Here is a 23,100-nt window from a genome sequence, read left to right as displayed (position 1 = left end):
ATATATGACTTTGATTTGAATTGTGGCATGGTAGAAAATCTTGTTTTAACATGTTGGTTAACATATATTAAATTTTGGATTAATTAAATAAGAATTGCTCTTTTTAATTAATATCTATCTTTTGTGAAAGATTTAAGTTCATGGCCATACCTTGCATGGAATTGAGTTGTATTATGCTTCTAAATTGAGTTTTGGCATGTTTGTTAACAAATTTTAATTTGAGAGCATTCGGTTGAGTTTGAAAATTTATAGACTTTAATTAAGAGAATTAATTAAAATCTAATTTTGTGGTTTCATGGGCCTGATTAAGCTTTTGTATGAATATATGTAATGACCATGATATGTCTATTAGCATATATTAAATTGGGGCCAATTGAAAATGATTTGAAATCTAGAGAGTTTAATTATTTTGATGTAATTAGATTCTATCTTGTTTATCCATGGATTTAATCATGTTTTAGAAGGTGCTTCTATTTTAAGATCATGGATTTAGACTTGTGAAGTATTCACTTGATTGTGTTATATACATTGAAGGGCATTGTTATTAAATTTATATTCATGAGAGTATGTTTCTAATATGAATATATTGTTGGCTTGTGATTTCGTAGCATTATGGATATGAAATGCTTATTATGCACAATTGAGAGTTATATTGCTAACTTATTACTCTGTAATAGGAATATGTATAAGTTATGAACTTATTTTGCTTATTTTGGAATCTTGGAACATTGTTGAGTTAAGATGACTAAGGTTTGGCTCTAGTACGGGGACGTGAGTCCTCTAAGTCATTGAGATAGTGCGCACTTAGGGTGGTCTTCCCTGCGGATTAGTGCTCGGAATAACCATTGAGGTCTAGGCAGAATTCCGAGCGTGATGTCCAAGTATTCCACTGTTTATTTTCGCATTCAATTCCAAGTTGACAATCATGTTTACCTTGTTAACTTGTGGTTTTGGCTATTGGCGATTTTAATGTTGTTAAGTACATCCATACTAAATTGATATATTTAGTTGATTTCACACTTTTAGATTTCTAGTTGATAACCTAGAGAATCTATGTCTTGATGTGTGGTATTAGATATTTTAATTATGCTAAATTGTTATATTTAGTTGATGTTGCATTTTAGACTTCAAGTTGATAACCTTGAGAATCTATATGTTGTTGCTTTGTGTAAGCATGAACCTATGTTGCTAAAATTGCATGAATGAGGTGATTGATGCTAGAAATGATCTTAGGTAGTTAGGATGCTCCTTGAGTCTAACATTTGACATAGACGTTAGGTGGAATGAACTACAATGATTAAATCATGCAACTTGTAAAACATAGGTCGATGCATGCTCATTTCCTACGAGTAGCTTTATGTTACTCACCCTACGATACTGGGGCATATTTCAGGTGCAAGAATCAAAGTTGAGGTCTTCATTATGCTTGGATGGTTTGTGGACTTGGAGACTTCCATTTTCGGTGAAGGTTGGCTTGGAATGCTAATTGTAGTCTTATATGTCAACATGTGTACATTTGATTCCATATATGTAATGTGTACATGAGCACACTCTTTATAATGTATTTGACGTGTATGAGATGAGGCCGGAGGCTAATGACATGTAATTTGTATCCTATGTAATTTTTTGACTTCATGGAATGTTATGAAAGTATTGAAAAATATTGAGTTTTTGCTTCACCATGTTTGTATTGGGTATGGGAATTCCATTTTGATTCTTCCATTAGCATTCATTCACCATGCATGAAGTGTGGCCAAGGGCCAAGTGGCATTTTGAAACCATCTCATGATTTTGAAATCCAAGTTTTCGTTTCAAACTTCATTTTTGGCATTTTGGCCGTTGGGGGGGTCATATTTTGCATCGGCCATATTTTTGGGCCATGGACCATTGTAGCACATCTTACTAGGTAAGTTACGTTTACGTGCATGGTCGTTTCTGGGCAAAGCTTCTTCTTTGATGAAATGAGCCTCCTACGGACTCATTTTACACTTTTGTTGCATATTCTGACCTAAGGGTATTTTGAGAATTTTCTTTGGGAAATAATTTCCATTCTTCACATGGTAGATTAGAAAACATGATTTTAGGGGGGGTTTCTTTTTTGTGTTTTTCCATAAAATGCCATCTTGGCATCGAAAATCGCATCCGAAGTTCAGCTCTCAGTTTTTAAATTTAGCAGCTTCTTGGACCCTCTGGACCAGTTTTCTTGGGAGGGCATTTTGGGCATTTCACAGTGCGTATTTTTAGATTTTTTTTTGTGAGTCATGTGGAAAACTTGATTTTGAGGGGGATCTCTTCTTTAAGTTTTTCCAGAAGATGTCATCTAGGCACTCAAATTTCCATTTTTTCTGGAAAAACCCCAGCTGCCAGGTTTTTGGGTCGCACCCATACTGCCCCTTCACATCTAAACGGTTACGAGGGGTTTCGTAACCGGTTAGATGAGTGTGGGCAGCATTTTTTTCACTGTTTTTGGCTTCCTAACCTGTTAGAAAGGTCTCCTAACCGGTTAGATGTTCATGGGTTGCCTTTTTTGGACCGTTTTGCCCCTTCTTCTTCCGTTAGCCATATCTTCTTCATTCGGACTTCGAATCAAGCGATTTTTGAGTCTAAGTTCATTGATTTTTCGTTCTCTTTCCAATGGTGTGCTCGGTGGCACTCACTTTTAAGCTAGAAATGGCAATTTTGCCCCTAGGTGCATTCTTGTCCTTTTTTGAAATGTTGTTTCCGCATTTGATTCCTTTGGGTCCCATGACCTCGTTGAGGGTCACAATGGTGTCTTAGAGTCATGCTGTATCTCTAGAGACCATTGTTTGTCTTTTGGTTCTGCATTTCGGATCCGTTATCGGATCATCTTTCGGTTCATCACTGACGCACCGGGTTAAAAAACTTGGGCCATTATAATGCAGGCCTTCGCACAATTTGTGACGGAAGAAGACTCTTTGTCACACATCTGTTCATTGACTATCCAAATTATAGTCAAGAACAACGTCTTGAATCCACAGAATTCTTAACAAAAATTAAGAATCTCACACTTGATGCCCCCCCCCCCTAGACATCATCATAGGTGCCGAATAGTCCGAAGTTGATAGTCATGAATATTATGCTCAAAGCCCAGTCAGCAGCCCTCCATTAGATGAATATGAACTACATAATCTCATAAATGCAATGGAAGACTAACATTATCTTCTTACTGATCGACTGCACAATCAATCCAGCACACGACAAGAAGACATGTCAAAACTACTATTCATCAACAGTGAAAAGTAGCGTCTACTATTCATCAACAGTGAAAAGTGGCCAATAAAACACTATTCATAGCTTTTACTGTTCATGAAAAGTGAAAGCAGATTCCATCATATCTAAACACTATTTATGAACATCACTTTTACTATTCACCAAATAGTAAAATGCTTTTTCTTTTATATTTAAACCGAAGCTTTGTTTAGCATTCGACATCTGAAGTTTGAAGTTCTTTCTCTCTCTTGTAAACATTTCTCAGTTTATATATTTTATTTCCACGTATCTTTGTAATTGGTATAATAGCTTGATCTACGAGCTTGGATTATCATTATAAGTTTGTATTACAGTTTTCTATTATTACAGTATCCTTTATTGTGCTTTGTTTACTGTTAAAAGTCTCATACCTTTGATTTCTGTTTTAAGCCCATATCTTCCTTATTTTGCCAATTGTCTGTGTGACTCCTAGGCTTTGAAAAGGAAACCTGGTTTTAGGCACCTAAACAGAATCAAAAGGTCTTAAGGACCATTAACTATTTCTCATGGCACAACAAAAGTCTGTAAGTTGTATATGTAATATAGTTGGGAAAAACCTAAATTTATGTACCCATATTCCACACTTTGAAACTTCAGAATTGCTAAATCGAAACAGATTGGTGCAGGTGTAAACTTTTTAATCGATATGGTTAATGATTGGAATAACAAATTCCAAAGTAGCCTTTAAACATCGAATGCTCAAATAGAGACATCTATCGATGATTTGTAACAAGGAATGGTATCCTTAAATGAAAAGTTGGATATGTTAACACTACTTATCCAGCAAATTGATTATCAGGACATAAAAGTTCAGAACAATTAAATGATTCTCAATTTAGAAAAATTGAAGAAATCAAAATTATCTAATCTTTATCCCCCTGATCCACCAGATCCTTCAACAAAAGTAGATAAACAATCTACTTCTACTTCCACAATAAAGGTAAAAAACATTTACTATGGAACCGAGGACATACTTGTAATTCATGATAAAAAGTCAAAGAATTACAATATCGATGAATACAACAACATCATAGACTTCTTAGCTTATCTAAGATATATGTATGTTGACCCCAATTTATCTATTGATGAAAGTAATCACATCATCAATCAGATCAGAGAGACTTCTCTACAAAATGAAGATCTCCTTACACACGTCGGATATCAAACAACTATATCTGAAAGTGATAGTGAATCAGAAGAATTTATAAATATTCTTACTGATCAGTCTGACTCTGAAGAATTTAACGATTCCGAAGACTCAGAGTCTGTTGACGAAGAAATTCAAGCTGAACCACAGCCATAATCTTCCTCTCACAACAGAAAAAGGGATTCTGACACTGTTTTAGATGAATTCTTTTATGGTGATTTTCCTGAAACAGAAGAGATACTCCCTGTAGAAGAAACTTCTGTAAAAATAGAAACCCTAAAGCTGCAAGTCCGTAATCCTCACCTAATGATCCCAATCCATCCTATACAATAAAGGATGACCTCAACAAGTACCCAATTGCTCAATATGGTACTTATCTTGATTTTACACATAAACCGTATAAAGATCATTTGAAAACCATTGACGAATGGGCATAGTCACTGGCCATTTTAGTTAATAATTAGAAAGTGTACTGGTCAAAAGAACGTTTTCTAGATTTATAGCCGCAACCCTTTAAGGCAATGCTCTCGGTTGGTTACGACAATGGGATCAAACGGCTAAAGGAAAGGAGCAAAAAGGCGCCCTTTTAAATAATTTCCTAGAAATTGATGGCTGGTATTCTTTGAGGATTTGTCAAAATTCTTAAAGTAGCTTGTTATCTAGACCTCATGGTTTGGTCATTGTAAGCATAATTGAACAATGAAATTGTGGTACTAACAAAGGGTTAATTAATAAAGAATTAATGTCTTAAGGTTTCAATAATTAGGGATTGAATTTCCTTTATTAACTTTTCTGAAACTTATTTTACTCTACAATGTGTTGTGAATTGTGATTATCTATGCAAGAGCATGAAATACTTAATTTAATTCTGTTATGTTACCCTTGCTTCAATGAGAAAGATCTCCAAAGGGATTTTTTTTTAATAGCAAAACTGAGTATGCATTATTTTACTTTAATTGTCAAATAGACAAAGCAAACAAATTTCTCCTTATCACCTTTTCTTTTATTTTTTTCATTTCAATCTTAGAGTCTAGAAATTGTTTTTTTGGTCTCAAACTATGCTAAAAGTTTTCAGTAATTTGAATTTTTGTTAATACTTAATACGGCCAGTTCTCATGAAGAAATTTTCATGGAATTCATTAACCGTCCAAACACGATAGCCAAAATTTAAAATTTAAAGGAAATTCCGTTCTAAGATTAAAGTTTTTAAAACAAGCTAGTTTATGGAGTTTAAATTTTTTAATTGCAATGATCTACATTTATAGAAAAAGAAAGTGCAATGAGCCACCAAACTTTGTATCAAGGGTATACCCCTATGGTTCTGACTCAGCTTCCAACATAAAAAGTCAAGATTCATGTCTTATTTTCTTGGCAAAAAATTAAAAAACAAAGTACCATTTATATCTAAGTTTTATAAACCAAGCATAAATAAGAAATTCATTGTCAAATTTCACTTGCAAATTTTAAAGAAATTCTAATCCAATAACTATAAAAGATATCTTGTAGGTAATCTCAATAGAGCGCCTCTTTGGTGTATTGTTCTTCTAGGGTTAGGTGTCATCTAACAAATTAGGTTTCTCTTAGTTACTTCATAAGGTCAAATTTTTGATCATGTCTATTTTATTGTAAAGTATTTATTTAATCATCGATTAAAATAATATTATTCTATATAAATAATTAATCTAACAATAACTTTAAATTAGATGGTGGGGAAAACAAATTTCGAATTTTTATTATAAATGTAACTTACTAAGTGGAACGAGTAGCACCCATAGAATGCAAGGCCAAAAACTGTTGAGCCAATGAGGAAAAATTAGTGACCTGAGACTGCAAAAAAATAATTGACATGGAAACATGCAATCTTAAATTAATTAAAAGGAATATAACACTACATTAAACAACTTACATTCAACTTTTAAAAAATGATGAAATTGCATCAATCATTCTATATCATCAGTGTCATCATCAATGAATATGAAAGGCATTCAATTCTAGAAGTCAATACATCATCAAAATACTAAGGTAAACTGATAATCAAATGCTATGGTTGTGGGTGTTTGTTTAACCTTCCAAAAAAAAAAAAAAAAAAAAAACTGATAATCAAATGCCAAGCCATAAAATAAGATGAGATCAGAGAACCAATTAAACTGGTTTAGTTCCATACAACAAATTACTGTCTTTTTTTCTGGTTTATGAGGATTGCATTGCTTCCTTTACTTAGGATTTTTAATTGACAGAATATCAACTACTTCAGGCTTTAGAAAAATTATTGTCAAAACAAGTTGCAATTAAGGAAAAAAAAAATATGCTGCTCTCTTTCCCCTCACAAATATGAAACTAAAAACTCTCCAAATTTGGATGGAGAGAGTAAAAGAAAATAAGCACAAACCATGAAATCTTTTAGAGAAAAAGTAGGGGTCAAGAATAATTTTACAAAATGTGCCGTTTGAGGAGAAGTGTTATATATATCCAATTTTGGAGAGTTTCTAATTTTCTATTTGTTAGGGGAAGCAGAAAGCACCATGTTTTTTTTTTCTTTTTCATTTATACCATGTAAGAGGGGACTCTTTCTTAAGCTACACCATGTTGAATATCAATAGTCATATTCTCGTTCAAACTCAAGTCCTGTCATTTCAAATCCATTAAGGGATTGTCCACTGGGGAGATGCATTGGAACATTTTATGAGTAAAGCTACAACAAATTAAAGTTTTTATTTTATTTTATAATATATTATAAAATGTGAGCAAATAACTCGTGTAGATTTAGTTAACTCTTAAGTATGCATTTTATATAATTTAAAATCTCGTTTGAATTTTCAGAAGACCTGAAATGTAATCGAACAACACAAGTAATCATAATTTAATCAGTTTTCACTTCTTCTTCTTTTTTTCTTTGATCTTCTTGGCATAGAATATGAGAAAGTCGTTATAAAAGAACATTATGTATAGATACCACTAAAACATACATCCATCACACAACTAGAAAACACATAATATAAACGCGCAACCACGAGATCCTAAAGATGACCATTTGTTTTACTGAAAAATAAACAACATATATGTGCCTCTACTGGTGATATTCAACTGAGCAAACTATCTTTGAGACATAGTTCCTATGGAGCAGAAGAGCTACCAACACTTCCACCTCTCAAAGCAATGCAATCTGTTGCAATAAAATCATATCAGCATATAACATGTGATTTTTTTTCTTTCAATTATTATCTATGATATAAAGCATTGTTGGATAGGCGAAAATTAAAAATTAGTACCAAGGAAAAACCACAGTGAATTCCTTTAGTTTGGAAGTTAATTGTAATTAATTTATTAAAGGACTATTTGGAAAGAAATACCCTGTTAAAATGACGTTGACTTCTAAACATGCCCTTTGTAAATTTGATATTTACAACTATAAGTTAATTTAAATAGATACCTTCATATTTATTGCCTTTCACCGCTTGCAAAAAATCTATGTCTGATCTTCTTCAGTGTTGTCAGGACTGCTTCCATCTTGATCCTATCCTGTGGTGATTCTGCACAGCAATTCAGAGCCAATTGCAAAATGGATGACACACACTGCACCTTTGCATTGGCTTGCCCTTCCTCTGGCCTGAGCAAGTTGGCATCCATAATCTGAATTATCTCATTGGGTAGTGACTCACTTACCCATAGCTTCAAGCTCAAATCTCCAGCAAACATTTCATCTATGGGCTTAGTTCTTGTAAACGTTTCCATTAGCATAATACCATAACTATAAACATCAGACCTTGCAGATACTAATCCTTCCAATCCATACTCTACGTCCAACAACAAAATTAATCAAAAGAATTAGCATATGAAAGGGAAGTAAAACACAAATTAAAATTTTGTTGCAATAACAAGGAAACCTTGAAGTAAGATTTGAAAGAAAACTGATGTGAAAAGCTTTACCTGGTGCAATGTATCCCAAAGTAGCTAGAGTCTTGGTGTGTGCAATACTCTCGCCCTCACCCAAGAACTTTGAAATGCCAAAATCACTAAGATGTGCAACCATATCTTCATCTAGTAGGACATTGTTGGGCTTCAAATCACAATGAACTAATGGTATTGAATAACCATGGTGGAGATAGTCCAGTGCACATGCCACATCTATCATAATGTCTAATCTCTGCAAGATGTCTAAGAAATAGTTATGAGAATACAACCACTTTTCGAGACTCCCATTAGGCATGTATTGGAGTACCAAGGCTCTGAAATCTAGATTGGAACAACTGCTGATAACTTTGGTGAGATTTCTGTGACGAATATTGCGCAACATTTCACATTCTGTATCAAAACTCTTGGATGCATCTTCAAGTTGTAAATTAAATACCTTAATCGCTAAAATGGTCCCATCTGTAAGTGTCCCACAGTAAACAGAACCAAAGCTTCCAGTTCCAAGCAAGTTACCATCACTAAAAGCATTAGTAGCTCGTAGAAGCTCTTGATAAGAAATTCTTTCATGTGCTAAAGTGGGTAACAAGTCTGTTTCAATTGCAGTTATGTTTCTCTTTCGACATCTTTTTGACACAAATGTGAATGTCAAGGCAATAAAAGCAATTGGCAACAAAATGTAAACAACTAGAAGCACTCGTTTTGTCTTTGATCCAGAGCTTGAATGGCATGGTGGGACTTGCAACTGCCAAGCACCACATAGTGCTTCATTCAACATGAAGGATTGATTTGTGAAGTTTGCAAATGGTCCTCCGGTGGGAATTTCTCCTCTTAATGAGTTGAAAGATACATTAAAATGCTGAAGGTGCAAGAGTGACTCCATTGACTTTGGAATTACACCAGAGAGATTGTTGTAAGATAGATCCAAGGATTCCAAGCTTATCAAGTTTCCAAATGACTCAGGAATAGGTCCTTGTAGTCTATTGTGTGCCAAAGAAAGGCCAATTACGCTTTGTAGACCTCCAATTGTGCTAGGGATATCACCTGAGAATCTATTCAGTGACAGATCTATTTGTATTGCAGCCTTTAAAGTTTCTATCTCCGAGGGAAGACCGCCACTAAAAGAATTTGCGGACAAGTTCAAAATCAAAAGATCTTTGAGGCTGAACAAATTTATAGGTACTGTGGAGTTTAATTTGTTAGAACCCATAAAGAGATGTCTTAGAGATGTAACATTCCCTAAGCAACCTGGAATCGGACCAACAAGTTCATTTTCATCCAGACTTAATGAACCCAAGTTGTGCAAGTGGCAAAGATCATGTGGAATGGGCCCTTGTATCATGTTAATTCCAAGGTCTAAAAGTTGGAGCCTTCGCAACTCTTTCATTGTCGTAGGAATAGTTCCAGTGAAGCTGTTACCATATAGACGTAAAAAAGCCAAATTGCTCAAGTTACCAATATGGTTGGGAATGTTGCCTTTAATTTCACAATCACTTGCCCAGATTTCTTGAAGCGAAGACGAGAAATTCCCAATGGAAACTGGAAGGATGCCATTCAGTGGATTGTCTAATATGATCAAGTTTTTTAAGCGTCGGCAATTTGTCAAGGTAGTAAGAAAGCTCAATTCTGGGTTTGAAGACCCACTGATGAAATTGTTTCCTGCTAGATGTAGTACTTCGAGAAGTCCTAAGTTACCAAGTGTGTTGGGAATTGAATGACTAAAATTGTTATTGGAAAGGCTTAAAATAACGACTTTGGAAAGATTTGAGATAGAGTCGGGGATAATTCCGCTGAGGTTGTTTTCAGAAAGGTAAAATTGTTCAAGATTGGGTAACTTAATACTCGACGGAAGTTTTCCTGAAAGTTGATTTCTCGAAAATGAAAGATCTAGTAGTTTTGACAAGTTGAATATTGTTTCTGGAATCGAACCTGTTAGGCTATTGACTTGTAAGTTTAAAATTTTCAAATCATAAAGGTTTCCAATCTCTAGTGGTATTGCACCTGCAAAATTGTATATAAACACACAAATAAATAAATGTTGGCGTCTACAGATTGCAATGATTACGAATCTTACTTACATTTTTGCAAGCACTACATCTTTCTTTGTGTTAAAGATCTTAGTACGCTGTAAAGTTTATTAGAACATAAAAATGTTTTGTTTTACACACTGCCGAAATGTTTCCTGAATAGTTGTGAAAATTAAAACACAAATTTGGTATTTTTACAGGTTTGGCATTGTTGTAGCAGAGTATTGTAGCGATGAACAGTAAAAGAAAAAAGGAAAACTCTTCAATGACATTTTAAAATTAACCATTATATTTCTCAAACTTGCAATACTTTTTTTACCAAACATATTTTCATGTTTTAGTTTCCAAAAATTTTGCAACAAAAATGCTAAAATAAAATGCATACCAAACGGTCCCTAAGAGATACCTGTTAAACTGTTTTTCTGTAAGATCTAATTAAATCAATAAAGTATAGTTTCCAATTTCTCTTGAAATGCTTCCATATATAGAGTTTAATTTTGTAAAGATGAACTACACCAAGCATGAGAAGATATACGCCAGGTCATACCCCGTACAAGTTAATTTATTCCTATGGAAATAAAGTTCTTTCAAACACTAAATGTTAAAGACAGAAGATGGCGGCATGGTTCGCTTACCAGTGAGACCTCTATTTCAACTGTATAATTATTAAATTAAAGGTTTTCTAATTAAACGAAGTTACTTTCCAACGTAGCATGCACACACACACACACACACACACATATATGTAAGCACACGTAGGTATATATAATAAGGGAATCAAAAACAGAATTTATCATACCTTTTAAGTTGTTTTCCCTAAGATATAACTCTTTTAGGAAGGTTAAGTTACCAATCTCTCTTGGTATTGCACCTGCAAAATTGTATTGAAACACACAAATAAATAAATGATGGCGTCTACGGATTGCAATGATTACCAATCTTACTTACATTTTAGCAAGCACTACATCTTTCTTTGTGTTTAAGATCTTAGTTCGTTGTAATGTTTATTAAAACAATAAGCTTCCATCCATTGGGAAAAAAAATTACTTTAAAGACACTTGGAAATGCTTGCTAATTCAACAGGCGTACCCTATGCCACTCCTGAAAATCTGTAATAGTGTTTTTTGAAACGTGTAAAAATGTTTTGTTTTGCATAGTGCTGAAACGTTTTCTGAGTAGTTATCAAAATTAAAACACCAATTTGGTGTTTTTACATTTTTAGCACTGTTGTAACAACGAGTATTGTAGCGATGAACTGAAAAAGAAAAAAGAACTCTTCAACTCTTCAATGATATTTTAAAACTAACTATTATATTTTTCAAACTTGTAATACTTTTTTTTACCATATTTTCATGTTTTCGTTTCCAAAAATTTTGCAACAAATATAGTAAAACAAAACGCGTACCATAAGAGGTACCTGTTAAACTGTTTTTCTGTACGATCTAATTAAATCAATGAAGTAGAGTTTCCAATATCTCTTGGAATGCTTCCATATATAAAGTTTATTTTTGTAAAGATGAACTACTCCAAGCATGGGAAGATATATGCCAGGTCATACCCCGTACCAGTTAATTTATTCCAATGGAAATAAAGTTCTTTCAAACAATAAATTTTAAAGACAGAAGATGGCATGGTACGCTTACCAGTGAGACCAGCACGCTCAATTTCTAGTGACTCCAAATTTTGAAGATTTCCCAGCTGTGGTGGAATTTCACCTATACAGTAGTAATACAAAAATTACCAACAAAATCTATTTCAAGTGTATAATTATTAAATTAAATTAAACCATTTGAAAATATTATAGGTTTTCTAATTAAACAAAGCTACTTTCCAATGTAACATGCACATATGTATGTAAGCACACGTGGGTATATATAGTAAGGGAAGCAAAACAAGAATTTATCTTACCTTCCAAGTTGTTACCACCAAGATATAACCCTTTCAGGAAGGTTAAGTTCCCAATCTCTCTTGGTATTGGTCCACTGAATTTGTTATATGACAATGACAAGAATTGAAGTTTCAAGCATTCATATAAAGTGGAAGGAATTTGACTATCGAACTGGTTAAATGACAGATAGAGCCCATAGAGTTTTGGAAGACGGTAGCACATATCCGTGGGAAGATTACCGGACAGGCTATTATTAGTGAAAGCAATATCTTCCAATGAGGAGATGTTGAAGATGGAGGCAGGTATGAAGCCGGAAAGCCTATTTGACTGCACGTCCAAAGACACCAGATTAGCAAGTTTGCCGATTTCCTTGGGAAGGTTTCCCGTAAAGTCGTTGGAAAAGAATCTGATGATTTTTAGTCTACGCAAATGGCCTATCTCTTTAGGGATAGCACCATGGAAACTATTGTTTCTGATGTCTAGTAAGGTTAGAAAGGAGAGGTTTCCAATGTGTGGAGGGATGGTGCCACTTAGGCCCATGTAAGAAAGGTTCAAGGCTGCAACTCTGTGGTGACGAGTGTTGCAATGGACACCAATCCAGTTGCAATGGGAGGTTGTGGTGGTCCAGTTTTTTGCCAAAATGTTGTGAGGGTCGCTTGTGATATGGGATTTCAGGGCAAGAAGAGCCGATTGATCGGTGGTGATATTGGTTGCAGTACTCCTAGTACTCACAGTCACAGCCATGAGAGAGCAGTGCACCAACAATAAAAATGTGACAGAAACAAGGAAGCAAGTTTTCTCCATCACTCAAGATGATGCAAGTCGAGGTGAATCAGATGATGAAGGCCAAGTGTGGTATTAATATATATATATGTGTGTGTGTGTGTGTGTGTGGCCTTGCCTTGATTCCAAGTCTTTCCATATTTCCATTATTTAAAGTTATCCCTGTATTTCACGGAAATGCAGACCTTGCTTTTGTCAAAGCCTTCGAACAAGAAGATTTGAACCCTTTGTTCACTCTTATCCCTTTCTCGATACATGCTTTTTGCCGGACGTGAAGATGCCTCAGGATGAGTAAAAAGACTTTAAGAGTTGCTTGATTTAAGAAAAATAATTTGATATTTTGAAAAAACAAAAAAAAAAAAAAAAAAAAAAAATTCTTGGAGAGCAATTTGTACTTAAACAATGATTCTCATTATATATATAATTATTTAATTTTATTCAACCAAGTGTAAAATAAAATTTTAAAATAAATCTTTTATTTAAGTCTGCTAGACATAACTTAGTGATTTAGTTAATAAAGTGCTCAGCTTTCCAAATAGTTATGCATGTATTCGAGTCCCCCTCTCCTTAATTTACTGTAATAGAATAAAATAAAATAAAATACATTAAATTAAATTTATGTCTCTAAGTCAATGTAGGTGTAGTTTTCCCATGAAGAAAAGTGCCACTTAAACAGAAAAAAAAATTATGCAAAATTATGCAATTAATACTCTTTAACGTTATCTGAATTCGATGACATAAGATCAGTTTTTGCATACATTAAACCAATTGGTCACACTTCTTTTAATTTGTCTATAAAACTGTTGCACTCTAATCTTGTGGGTCTCTTGTCAATCCATCTAATAAGCCTAAAATTATGCAATACCCCATGACCATATTGGAGTTTTTCCCTACAAGAATTTGTACTCTTTAACTTGATATGAATTCGGTGACATAAGATCAATTTTTGCGCAATTAAAAAGAAATAAAGTGGCGAAATTAAAATGCATCTTGGAAGACCATCATTGACTTACAATGTCTAGAATACCATAATCAACAAAAACCTAGAATAAGGTAACATACGTCTTCCTCCACATAGAATAAGGTAACATAAAATAATGAACGAAAACGTAGAATAAGGTAACATAGAATACGGTAGATTGACGCGTGACTTTTCCATGTCAACTTCCGTAGAGTGGACGACCCGCTGAATATGTAATATTTTCTCCACTAAATGACCAATTTGACTGGTATTCGGCCAACAGTCTAGTTGAATGTTTGGTCATTTGCATTTGTAACACGTTACCCTATATTTGTCATAGTAAAAGGAAAAAATAATACGAGTAATAATGGTGCAATGTAAAAAATTCCTTTAAACTATTAATGTTTTTAATTATGTATTTTTGTTACAGATAGCCTTATTTTAGTCAAATCTTACCATTAGTTAAATTGACCGAGTGACCGTCACATGACATACACTATAATTTTAATGACCATAATATCCTTCTGAGTATGAAAAGATACTAATGCCCCCTTATTGTAATTATTAAACCCAAATACCTTTTAAACACCTCAAACACACCCTTATGTCTATACATACATATATATATAACTATACATATGTATATATAGTTATAAACTGCTGTTGATGATTAAAAAAAAAAAATTGTATTCACATATGAAACTAAAAAAGTCATGTTCGCCTGTAAAACTAAAAAATTTGAAATTGGGACTGGAGTTTGAAAATTTTGTAGATGGAAGCACACCGTCATTGTTTCCGTTATTGCGCAGAGATTTTGAGGATGGCTTACGAGGAAGCTCATAAAGTATATGTTTGGAGGGAAAATCTTCCCCTAATCAGTAGACGACACATGTACACCATAATAGATCAGGCTCAAGGGAGAGAGTAAAGACCACAGACCCAATCGCCAGCCCAAGGAACCATGGAGTATCTCATGCGACAAACAGGACAAAAAAAATATCAGGGCCCACGCAACCCATAACCACATGTTGTTCAAATACTAACGGAAACCACCGAAATGAGAAATGGCTACATATCAGGAACCAATCAATATTACAAGGAAAAAGATCCTAAAAAAGCTCTTATAGTGTTACCGTACATATTATAATTATAAAAGAATGATTCTAATAACGATATGTTGTGTACGACCAAGTCTTCTCTGGAATCTTTTGTTACAATAGAAGCAGAAGTGATGTGGATATTGATTTTTGATAATTTCTTTGTTAAAATTATCTTCCTTTTTGTTAAAAATTGAGTGTGAGAGCACTTGAATTTCTAAGTTGCGAACCAGTGTTCAACCGGAGATTTTGTGCACTTACATTTTGGCATCGTCTCTGGGAAGGAATAAAAAACCTCTCACTACTTTCTGAGTTTTTTTATATATGCGACATCATTCTAAGATGGCAATAGGATCAAACGCTGTTTAGATGCAACAATTAGAGATCATGCAGAAGATGCGCGAAGAGATGCAGGAGAAGTTTAGCGCCCTGTGCCAAGCTAATAAAGCAAGTGCCACACAATTTAACGCCCCACGACAAGCCAATGAGACTAGCGCAACATAGATTAATGCCTTGCATCAAGAGAATGAGGAGCTCAGGGTATTCGTTCATCAAGCCAACACACCTCCGCCAAGGGGAGCACGACAAGCCCCTCGAGGCCCTCAACCCGCTCTCTCAGAGCAGGAGAATGGGCAATTAGATTAACAACTAGTGCCACTAGGTCAGAATGTTAACGATCTCCCCCAACAGCTGAGAGCCCCTTGGAAGCCATCGAATTAAGACACGCCCAGCGCCGCTTAGGACCAATAAAATGCCGATAACACTGGGCTCGCCTCAAATCTATCACACATAGCGGTGGGCTCAACACTAGAGGGAGCACAACATAACCAAACCCAGATTCGAGAGGATCACACTTAGTCGAGCAGAAGGGATACATGGGCTCCAGGCGAGAACAACCAAGACCTCCTGGCAATCACTATAAGAAAAATGGCCTTGTACGAGGGCCAAACTTGTCGTGAAAACTTATTCACAGCACATATTAGGCCCTCGTCTATAAGGGTTCCGTAAATACTCTTACATTTCTACGAAAAATAATAAACCTCGTAGAAGAATAAAATATTCGCCGTAGAAAATAATTTTTTCTATTTGATAATTTTATTTGAAATATCTATAGTGCAACGACCCAAACCCGGAGGTCCGGATCACTAACCGGGTCTCACCCCGACCCGGGGACAACTCAGGGCAAAATGGTCATTATTTACCTTACTATGTGCTAGGAGTAATAATGAAGTCATACTAGTCATTTATAATCACAAATGGATCTTTTAAGGATGGTAGCTCCGACTTCGGGTTTATGCCTTACGAGGGGTAAAATAGTCATTTAATTTTTTTTTTTTAAAGGTGAGGTTTAAGCCAATGGAAAGTTGGCTCAAACTGCATCAATCTAGACTTAAGAATGGCTTAAATTGGATTAGAAAAGACCAAGTTATGACTGATTAAAGTTTAGTCAATTCGAGCGATTTCGACAACCTCAAAATTTTCTAAGTTTGGGAAAATTTGATCGAACGGATTGAAATCTAATCAATCAAACTGAGAGCAGATTTTGAAGGGTTTTCAAAATACTCTAAGTATGGGAAGATCCGATCAATGGGATTAAAATCTGATCGATCAAACTAAACCAGAATGTGGACATGAGCTCCTAAGGGAGCTCTAGTTTAATTATTCCTTGCAATTATATATGGTAATGTACACATTCATACAACTCAAAACTTATCCCAAAACATCCATATACATAGATACATTGATAAACCAAAATGATTTACAAGCATAAAGCAAGATGAAAAGACATCAATTGTCACGACCTGACAATTCCAATAAAATCCTCAATTTATACAAAATCAGATACACCAAAATACACCCAGGATCACAGAAAAATGCCCTCTTTTATACAAAGTCAGATTCCTCAAAAATACAAAAAAAATCTCCAAAAAAAAAAAAAAATCCTCCACGCCAACTCTTCATCCTAAGCCCGTCTCTAGCCATCCCCGTTCATCTTCGGTACCTGAAACTGGAGGGTGGTGAGACAAAAGTCCCAGTAGGAAAAACCATAATAAGAATTTCATAGAGGTTTAACAAAACAATTTCACAAAATAAACATATACAGGTGAGTATAAACAAAATAAATATACATTTAATCAAAACATTTCATAAAACATTTAATCAAAACCTCCCCATGCCATTCAAGGTATAAAGAACCCTACACTGAAAAAGAGAAATTCCTCACTGGATCATCAACTCCTCAAGCTCCGGCCACCTCTACAACTCTCGGCTCCTCCTCTATTCTCGAACACTCTCTTTCTCTCGGCTTACTCTTATCCTTATTTCTTTCTTCCTTTCATATCACCAAAGCTACAAACCTTATACAAATATATAGGCAAAGCCATTCTCCATACACATGTCAAGATTGCTCACCACACCCTCAAAAAAAGATGTCAGACAAAACATTATTTCATTTGAACCAAAAAAATTTGCTGGTTCCGCCACCTTTTCTGTCTATCCTTACAACCCTTGTCATCTCATCTCATGTCTTTCAGCCCACGTGAATAGACCAGACCAAGTTCCTTGAACTTGACTCAAAACTTGATATGTATTACTACTGTATAGTTCGTTGTAATGTTTATTAAAACAATAAGCTTCCATCCATTGGGAAAAAAAATTACTTTAAAGACACTTGGAAATGCTTGCTAATTCAACAGGACGTACTCTATGCCACTCCTGAAAATCTGTAATAGTGTTTTTTGAAACGTGTAAAAATGTTTTGTTTTGCATAGTGCTGAAACGTTTTCTGAGTAGTTATCAAAATTAAAACACCAATTTGGTGTTTTTACATTTTTAGCACTGTTGTAACAACGAGTATTGTAGCGATGAACTGTAAAAGAAAAAAGAACTCTTCAACTCTTTAATGATATTTTAAAACTAACTATTATATTTTTCAAACTTGTAATACTTTTTTTTACCATATTTTCATGTTTTCGTTTCCAAAAATTTTGCAACAAATATAGTAAAACAAAACGCGTACCATAAGAGATACCTGTTAAACTGTTTTTATGTATGATCTAATTAAATCAATGAAGTAGAGTTTCCAATATCTCTTGGAATGCTTCCATATATAAAGTTTATTTTTGTAAAGATGAACTACTCCAAGCATGGGAAGATATATGCCAGGTCATACCCCGTACCAGTTAATTTATTCCAATGGAAATAAAGTTCTTTCAAACAATAAATTTTAAAGACAGAAGATGGCATGGTACGCTTACCAGTGAGACCAGCACGCTCAATTTCTAGTGACTCCAAATTTTGAAGATTTCCCAGCTGTGGTGGAATTTCACCTATACAGTAGTAATACAAAAATTACCAACAAAATCTATTTCAAGTGTATAATTATTAAATTAAATTAAACCATTTGAAAATATTATAGGTTTTCTAATTAAACAAAGCTACTTTCCAATGTAACATGCACATATGTATGTAAGCACACGTGGGTATATATAGTAAGGGAAGCAAAACCAGAATTTATCTTACCTTCCAAGTTGTTACCACCAAGATATAACCCTTTCAGGAAGGTTAAGTTCCCAATCTCTTTTGGTATTGGTCCACTGAATTTGTTATATGACAATGACAAGAATTGAAGTTTCAAGCATTCATATAAAGTGGAAGGAATTTGACTATCGAACTGGTTAAATGACAGATAGAGCCCATAGAGTTTTGGAAGACGGTAGCACATATCCGTGGGAAGATTACCGGACAGGCTATTATTAGTGAAAGCAATATCTTCCAATGAGGAGATGTTGAAGATGGAGGCAGGTATGAAGCCGGAAAGCCTATTTGACTGCACGTCCAAAGACACCAGATTAGCAAGTTTGCCGATTTCCTTGGGAAGGTTTCCCGTAAAGTCGTTGGAAAAGAATCTGATGATTTTTAGTCTACGCAAATGGCCTATCTCTTTAGGGATAGCACCATGGAAACTATTGTTTCTGATGTCTAGTAAGGTTAGAAAGGAGAGGTTTCCAATGTGTGGAGGGATGGTGCCACTTAGGCCCATGTAAGAAAGGTTCAAGGCTGCAACTCTGTGGTGACGAGTGTTGCAATGGACACCAATCCAGTTGCAATGGGAGGTTGTGGTGGTCCAGTTTTTTGCCAAAATGTTGTGAGGGTCGCTTGTGATATGGGATTTCAGGGCAAGAAGAGCCGATTGATCGGTGGTGATATTGGTTGCAGTACTCCTAGTACTCACAGTCACAGCCATGAGAGAGCAGTGCACCAACAATAAAAATGTGACAGAAACAAGGAAGCAAGTTTTCTCCATCACTCAAGATGATGTAAGTCGAGGTGAATCAGATGATGAAGGCCAAGTGTGGTATTAATATATATATATGTGTGTGTGTGTGTGTGTGTGGCCTTGCCTTGATTCCAAGTCTTTCCATATTTCCATTATTTAAAGTTATCCCTGTATTTCACGGAAATGCAGACCTTGCTTTTGTCAAAGCCTTCGAACAAGAAGATTTGAACCCTTTGTTCACTCTTATCCCTTTCTCGATACATGCTTTTTGCCGGACGTGAAGATGCCTCAGGATGAGTAAAAAGACTTTAAGAGTTGCTTGATTTAAGAAAAATAATTTGATATTTTGAAAAAAAAAAAAAAAAAAAAAAAAAAAAAAAATTCTTGGAGAGCAATTTGTACTTAAACAATGATTCTCATTATATATATAATTATTTAATTTTATTCAACCAAGTGTAAAATAAAATTTTAAAATAAATCTTTTATTTAAGTCTGCTAGACATAACTCAGTGATTTGGTTGATAGGGTGCTCAGCTTTCCAAATAGTTATGCATGTATTCGAGTCCCCCTCTCCTTAATTTACTGTAATAGAATAAAATAAAATAAAATACATTAAATTAAATTTATGTCTCTAAGTCAATGTAGGTGTAGTTTTCCCATGAAGAAAAGTGCCACTTAAACAGAAAAAAAAATTATGCAAAATTATGCAATTAATACTCTTTAACGTTATCTGAATTCGATGACATAAGATCAATTTTTGCATACATTAAACCAATTGGTCACACTTCTTTTAATTTGTCTATAAAACTGTTGCACTCTAATCTTGTGGGTCTCTTGTCAATCCATCTAATAAGCCTAAAATTATGCAATACCCCATGACCATATTGGAGTTTTTCCCTACAAGAATTTGTACTCTTTAACTTGATATGAATTCGGTGACATAAGATCAATTTTTGCGCAATTAAAAAGAAATAAAGTGGCGAAATTAAAATGCATCTTGGAAGACCATCATTGACTTACAATGTCTAGAATACCATAATCAACAAAAACCTAGAATAAGGTAACATACGTCTTCCTCCACATAGAATAAGGTAACATAAAATAATGAACGAAAACGTAGAATAAGGTAACATAGAATACGGTAGATTGACGCGTGACTTTTCCATGTCAACTTCCGTAGAGTGGACGACCCGCTGAATATGTAATATTTTCTCCACTAAATGACCAATTTGACTGGTATTCGGCCAACAGTCTAGTTGAATGTTTGGTCATTTGCATTTGTAACACGTTACCCTATATTTGTCATAGTAAAAGGAAAAAATAATACGAGTAATAATGGTGCAATGTAAAAAATTCCTTTAAACTATTAATGTTTTTAATTATGTATTTTTGTAACAGATAGCCTTATTTTAGTCAAATCTTACCATTAGTTAAATTGACCGAGTGACCGTCACATGACATACATTATAATTTTAATGACCTTAATATCCTTCTGAGTATGAAAAGATACTAATGCCCCCTTATTGTAATTATTAAACCCAAATACCTTTTAAACACCTCAAACACACCCTTATGTCTATACATACATATATATATAACTATACATATGTATATATAGTTATAAACTGCTGTTGATGATTAAAAAAAAAAAAATTGTATTCACATATGAAACTAAAAAAGTCATGTTCGCCTGTAAAACTAAAAAATTTGAAATTGGGACTGGAGTTTGAAAATTTTGTAGATGGAAGCACACCGTCATTGTTTCCGTTATTGTGCAAAGATTTTGAGGATGGCTTCCGAGGAAGCTCATAAAGTATATGTTTGGAGGGAAAATCTTCCCCTAATCAGTAGACGACACATGTACACCATAATAGATCAGGCTCAAGGGAGAGAGTAAAGACCACAGACCCAATCGCCAGCCCAAGGAACCAAGGAGTATCTCATGCGACAAACAGGACAAAAAAAATATCAAGGCCCACGCAACCCATAACCACATGTTGTTCAAATACTAACGGAAACCACATGAAATGAGAAATGGCTACATATCTGGAACCAATCAATATTACAAGGAAAAAGATCCTAAAAAAGCTCTTATAGTGTTACCGTACATATTATAATTATAAAAGAATGATTCTAATAACGATATGTTGTGTACGACCAAGTCTTCTCTCGAATCTTTTGTTACAATAGAAGCAGAAGTGATGTGGATATTGATTTTTGATAATTTCTTTGTTAAAATTATCTTCCTTTTTGTTAAAAAATGAGTGTGAGAGCACTTGAATTTCTAAGTTGCGAGTTCAACCGGAGATTTTGTGCACTTACATTTTGGCATCGTCTCTGGGAAGGAATAAAAATCCTCTCACTACTTTCTGAGTTTTTTTATACATGCGACATCATTCTAAGATGGCAATAGGATCAAACGCTATTTAGATGCAACAATTAGAGATCATGCAGAAGATGCGCGAAGAGATGCAGGAGAAGTTTAGCGCCCTGTGCCAAGCTAATAAAGCAAGTGCCACACAATTTAATGCCCCACGACAAGCCAATGAGATTAATGCCTTGCATCAAGAGAATGAGGAGCTCAGGGTATTCGTTCATCAAGCCAACACACCTCCGCCAAGGGGAGCACGACAAGCCCCTCGAGGCCCTCAACCCGCTCTCTCAGAGCAGGAGAATGGGCAATTAGATTAACAACTAGTGCCACTAGGTCAGAATGTTAACAATCTCCTCCAACAGCTGAGCCCCTTGGAAGCCATCGAATTAAGACACGCCCAGCGCCGCTTAGGACCAATAAAATGCCGATAACACCGGGCTCGCCTCAAATCTATCACACATAGCGGTGGGCTCAACACTAGAGGGAGCACAACATAACCAAACCCAGATTCGAGAGGATCACACTTAGTCGAGCAGAAGGGATACATGGGCTCCAGGCGAGAACAACCAAGACCTCCTGGCAATCACTATAAGAAAAATGGCCTTGTACGAGGGCCAAACTTGTCGTGAAAACTTATTCACAGCACATATTAGGCCCTCGTCTATAAGGGTTCCGTAAATACTCTTACATTTCTACGAAAAATAATAAACCTCGTAGAAGAATAAAATATTCGCCGTAGAAAATAATTTTTTCTATGTGATAATTTTATTTGAAATATCTATAGTGCAACGACCCAAACCCGGAGGTCCGGATCACTAACCGGGTCTCACCCCGACCCGGGGACAACTCAGGGCAAAATGGTCATTATTTACCTTACTATGTGCTAGGAGTAATAATGAAGTCATACTAGTCATTTATAATCACAAATGGATCTTTTAAGGATGGTAGCTCCGACTTCAGGTTTATGCCTTACGAGGGGTAAAATAGTCATTTAATTTTTTTTTTTAAAGGTGAGGTTTAAGCCAATGGAAAGTTGGCTCAAAATGCATCAATCTAGACTTAAGAATGGCTTAAATTGGATTAGAAAAGACCAAGTTATGACTGATTAAAGTTTAGTCAATTCGAGCGATTTCGACAACCTCAAAATTTTCTAAGTTTGGGAAAATTTGATCGAATGGATTGAAATCTGATCAATCAGACTGAGAGCAGATTTTGAAGGGTTTTCAAAATACTCTAAGTATGGGAAGATCCGATCAATGGGATTAAAATCTGATCGATCAAACTAAACCAGAATGTGGACATGAGCTCCTAAGGGAGCTCTAGTTTAATTATTCCTTGCAATTATATATGGTAATGTACACATTC

At 34.9% G+C, this 23,100-nt stretch overlaps 2 protein-coding genes across 2 annotated transcripts; both read right to left on the bottom strand.

The window, feature by feature from the left end:
- Positions 1–7,855: 7,855 nt before the first annotated feature.
- LOC132270673 (probable LRR receptor-like serine/threonine-protein kinase At3g47570) lies at positions 7,856–13,073 on the bottom strand. Its single transcript, XM_059771863.1, has 5 exons — positions 12,262–13,073; positions 11,997–12,068; positions 11,153–11,224; positions 8,345–10,327; positions 7,856–8,211 (listed from the first exon to the last, which is right to left on the bottom strand). Exons 1-5 carry the CDS (start codon positions 13,043–13,045, stop codon positions 7,856–7,858), a joined length of 3,267 nt encoding a protein of 1,088 aa, XP_059627846.1. The 5' UTR covers positions 13,046–13,073.
- A 3,589-nt stretch (positions 13,074–16,662) lies between these two features.
- Positions 16,663–19,512, bottom strand: LOC132293714 (probable leucine-rich repeat receptor-like protein kinase At2g33170). The gene is made up of 3 exons (XM_059791343.1): positions 18,605–19,512; positions 18,340–18,411; positions 16,663–17,090 (listed from the first exon to the last, which is right to left on the bottom strand). The coding sequence occupies exons 1-3, from the start codon at positions 19,386–19,388 to the stop codon at positions 17,041–17,043; spliced, it is 906 nt and encodes a 301-aa protein (XP_059647326.1). The 5' UTR covers positions 19,389–19,512; the 3' UTR covers positions 16,663–17,040.
- Between the last annotated feature and the right edge of the window lie 3,588 nt (positions 19,513–23,100).

The sequence above is a fragment of the Cornus florida genome, unplaced genomic scaffold (assembly GCF_030987335.1).
Source record: "Cornus florida cultivar Cherokee Brave unplaced genomic scaffold, ASM3098733v1 CherokeeBrave_3.0.0_Hap2_Chr01, whole genome shotgun sequence".
NCBI lineage: Eukaryota > Viridiplantae > Streptophyta > Magnoliopsida > Cornales > Cornaceae > Cornus > Cornus florida.
The sequence above is the reverse complement of the archived record's forward strand: the minus strand, read 5'-3'. Positions and strand labels throughout refer to the sequence as shown.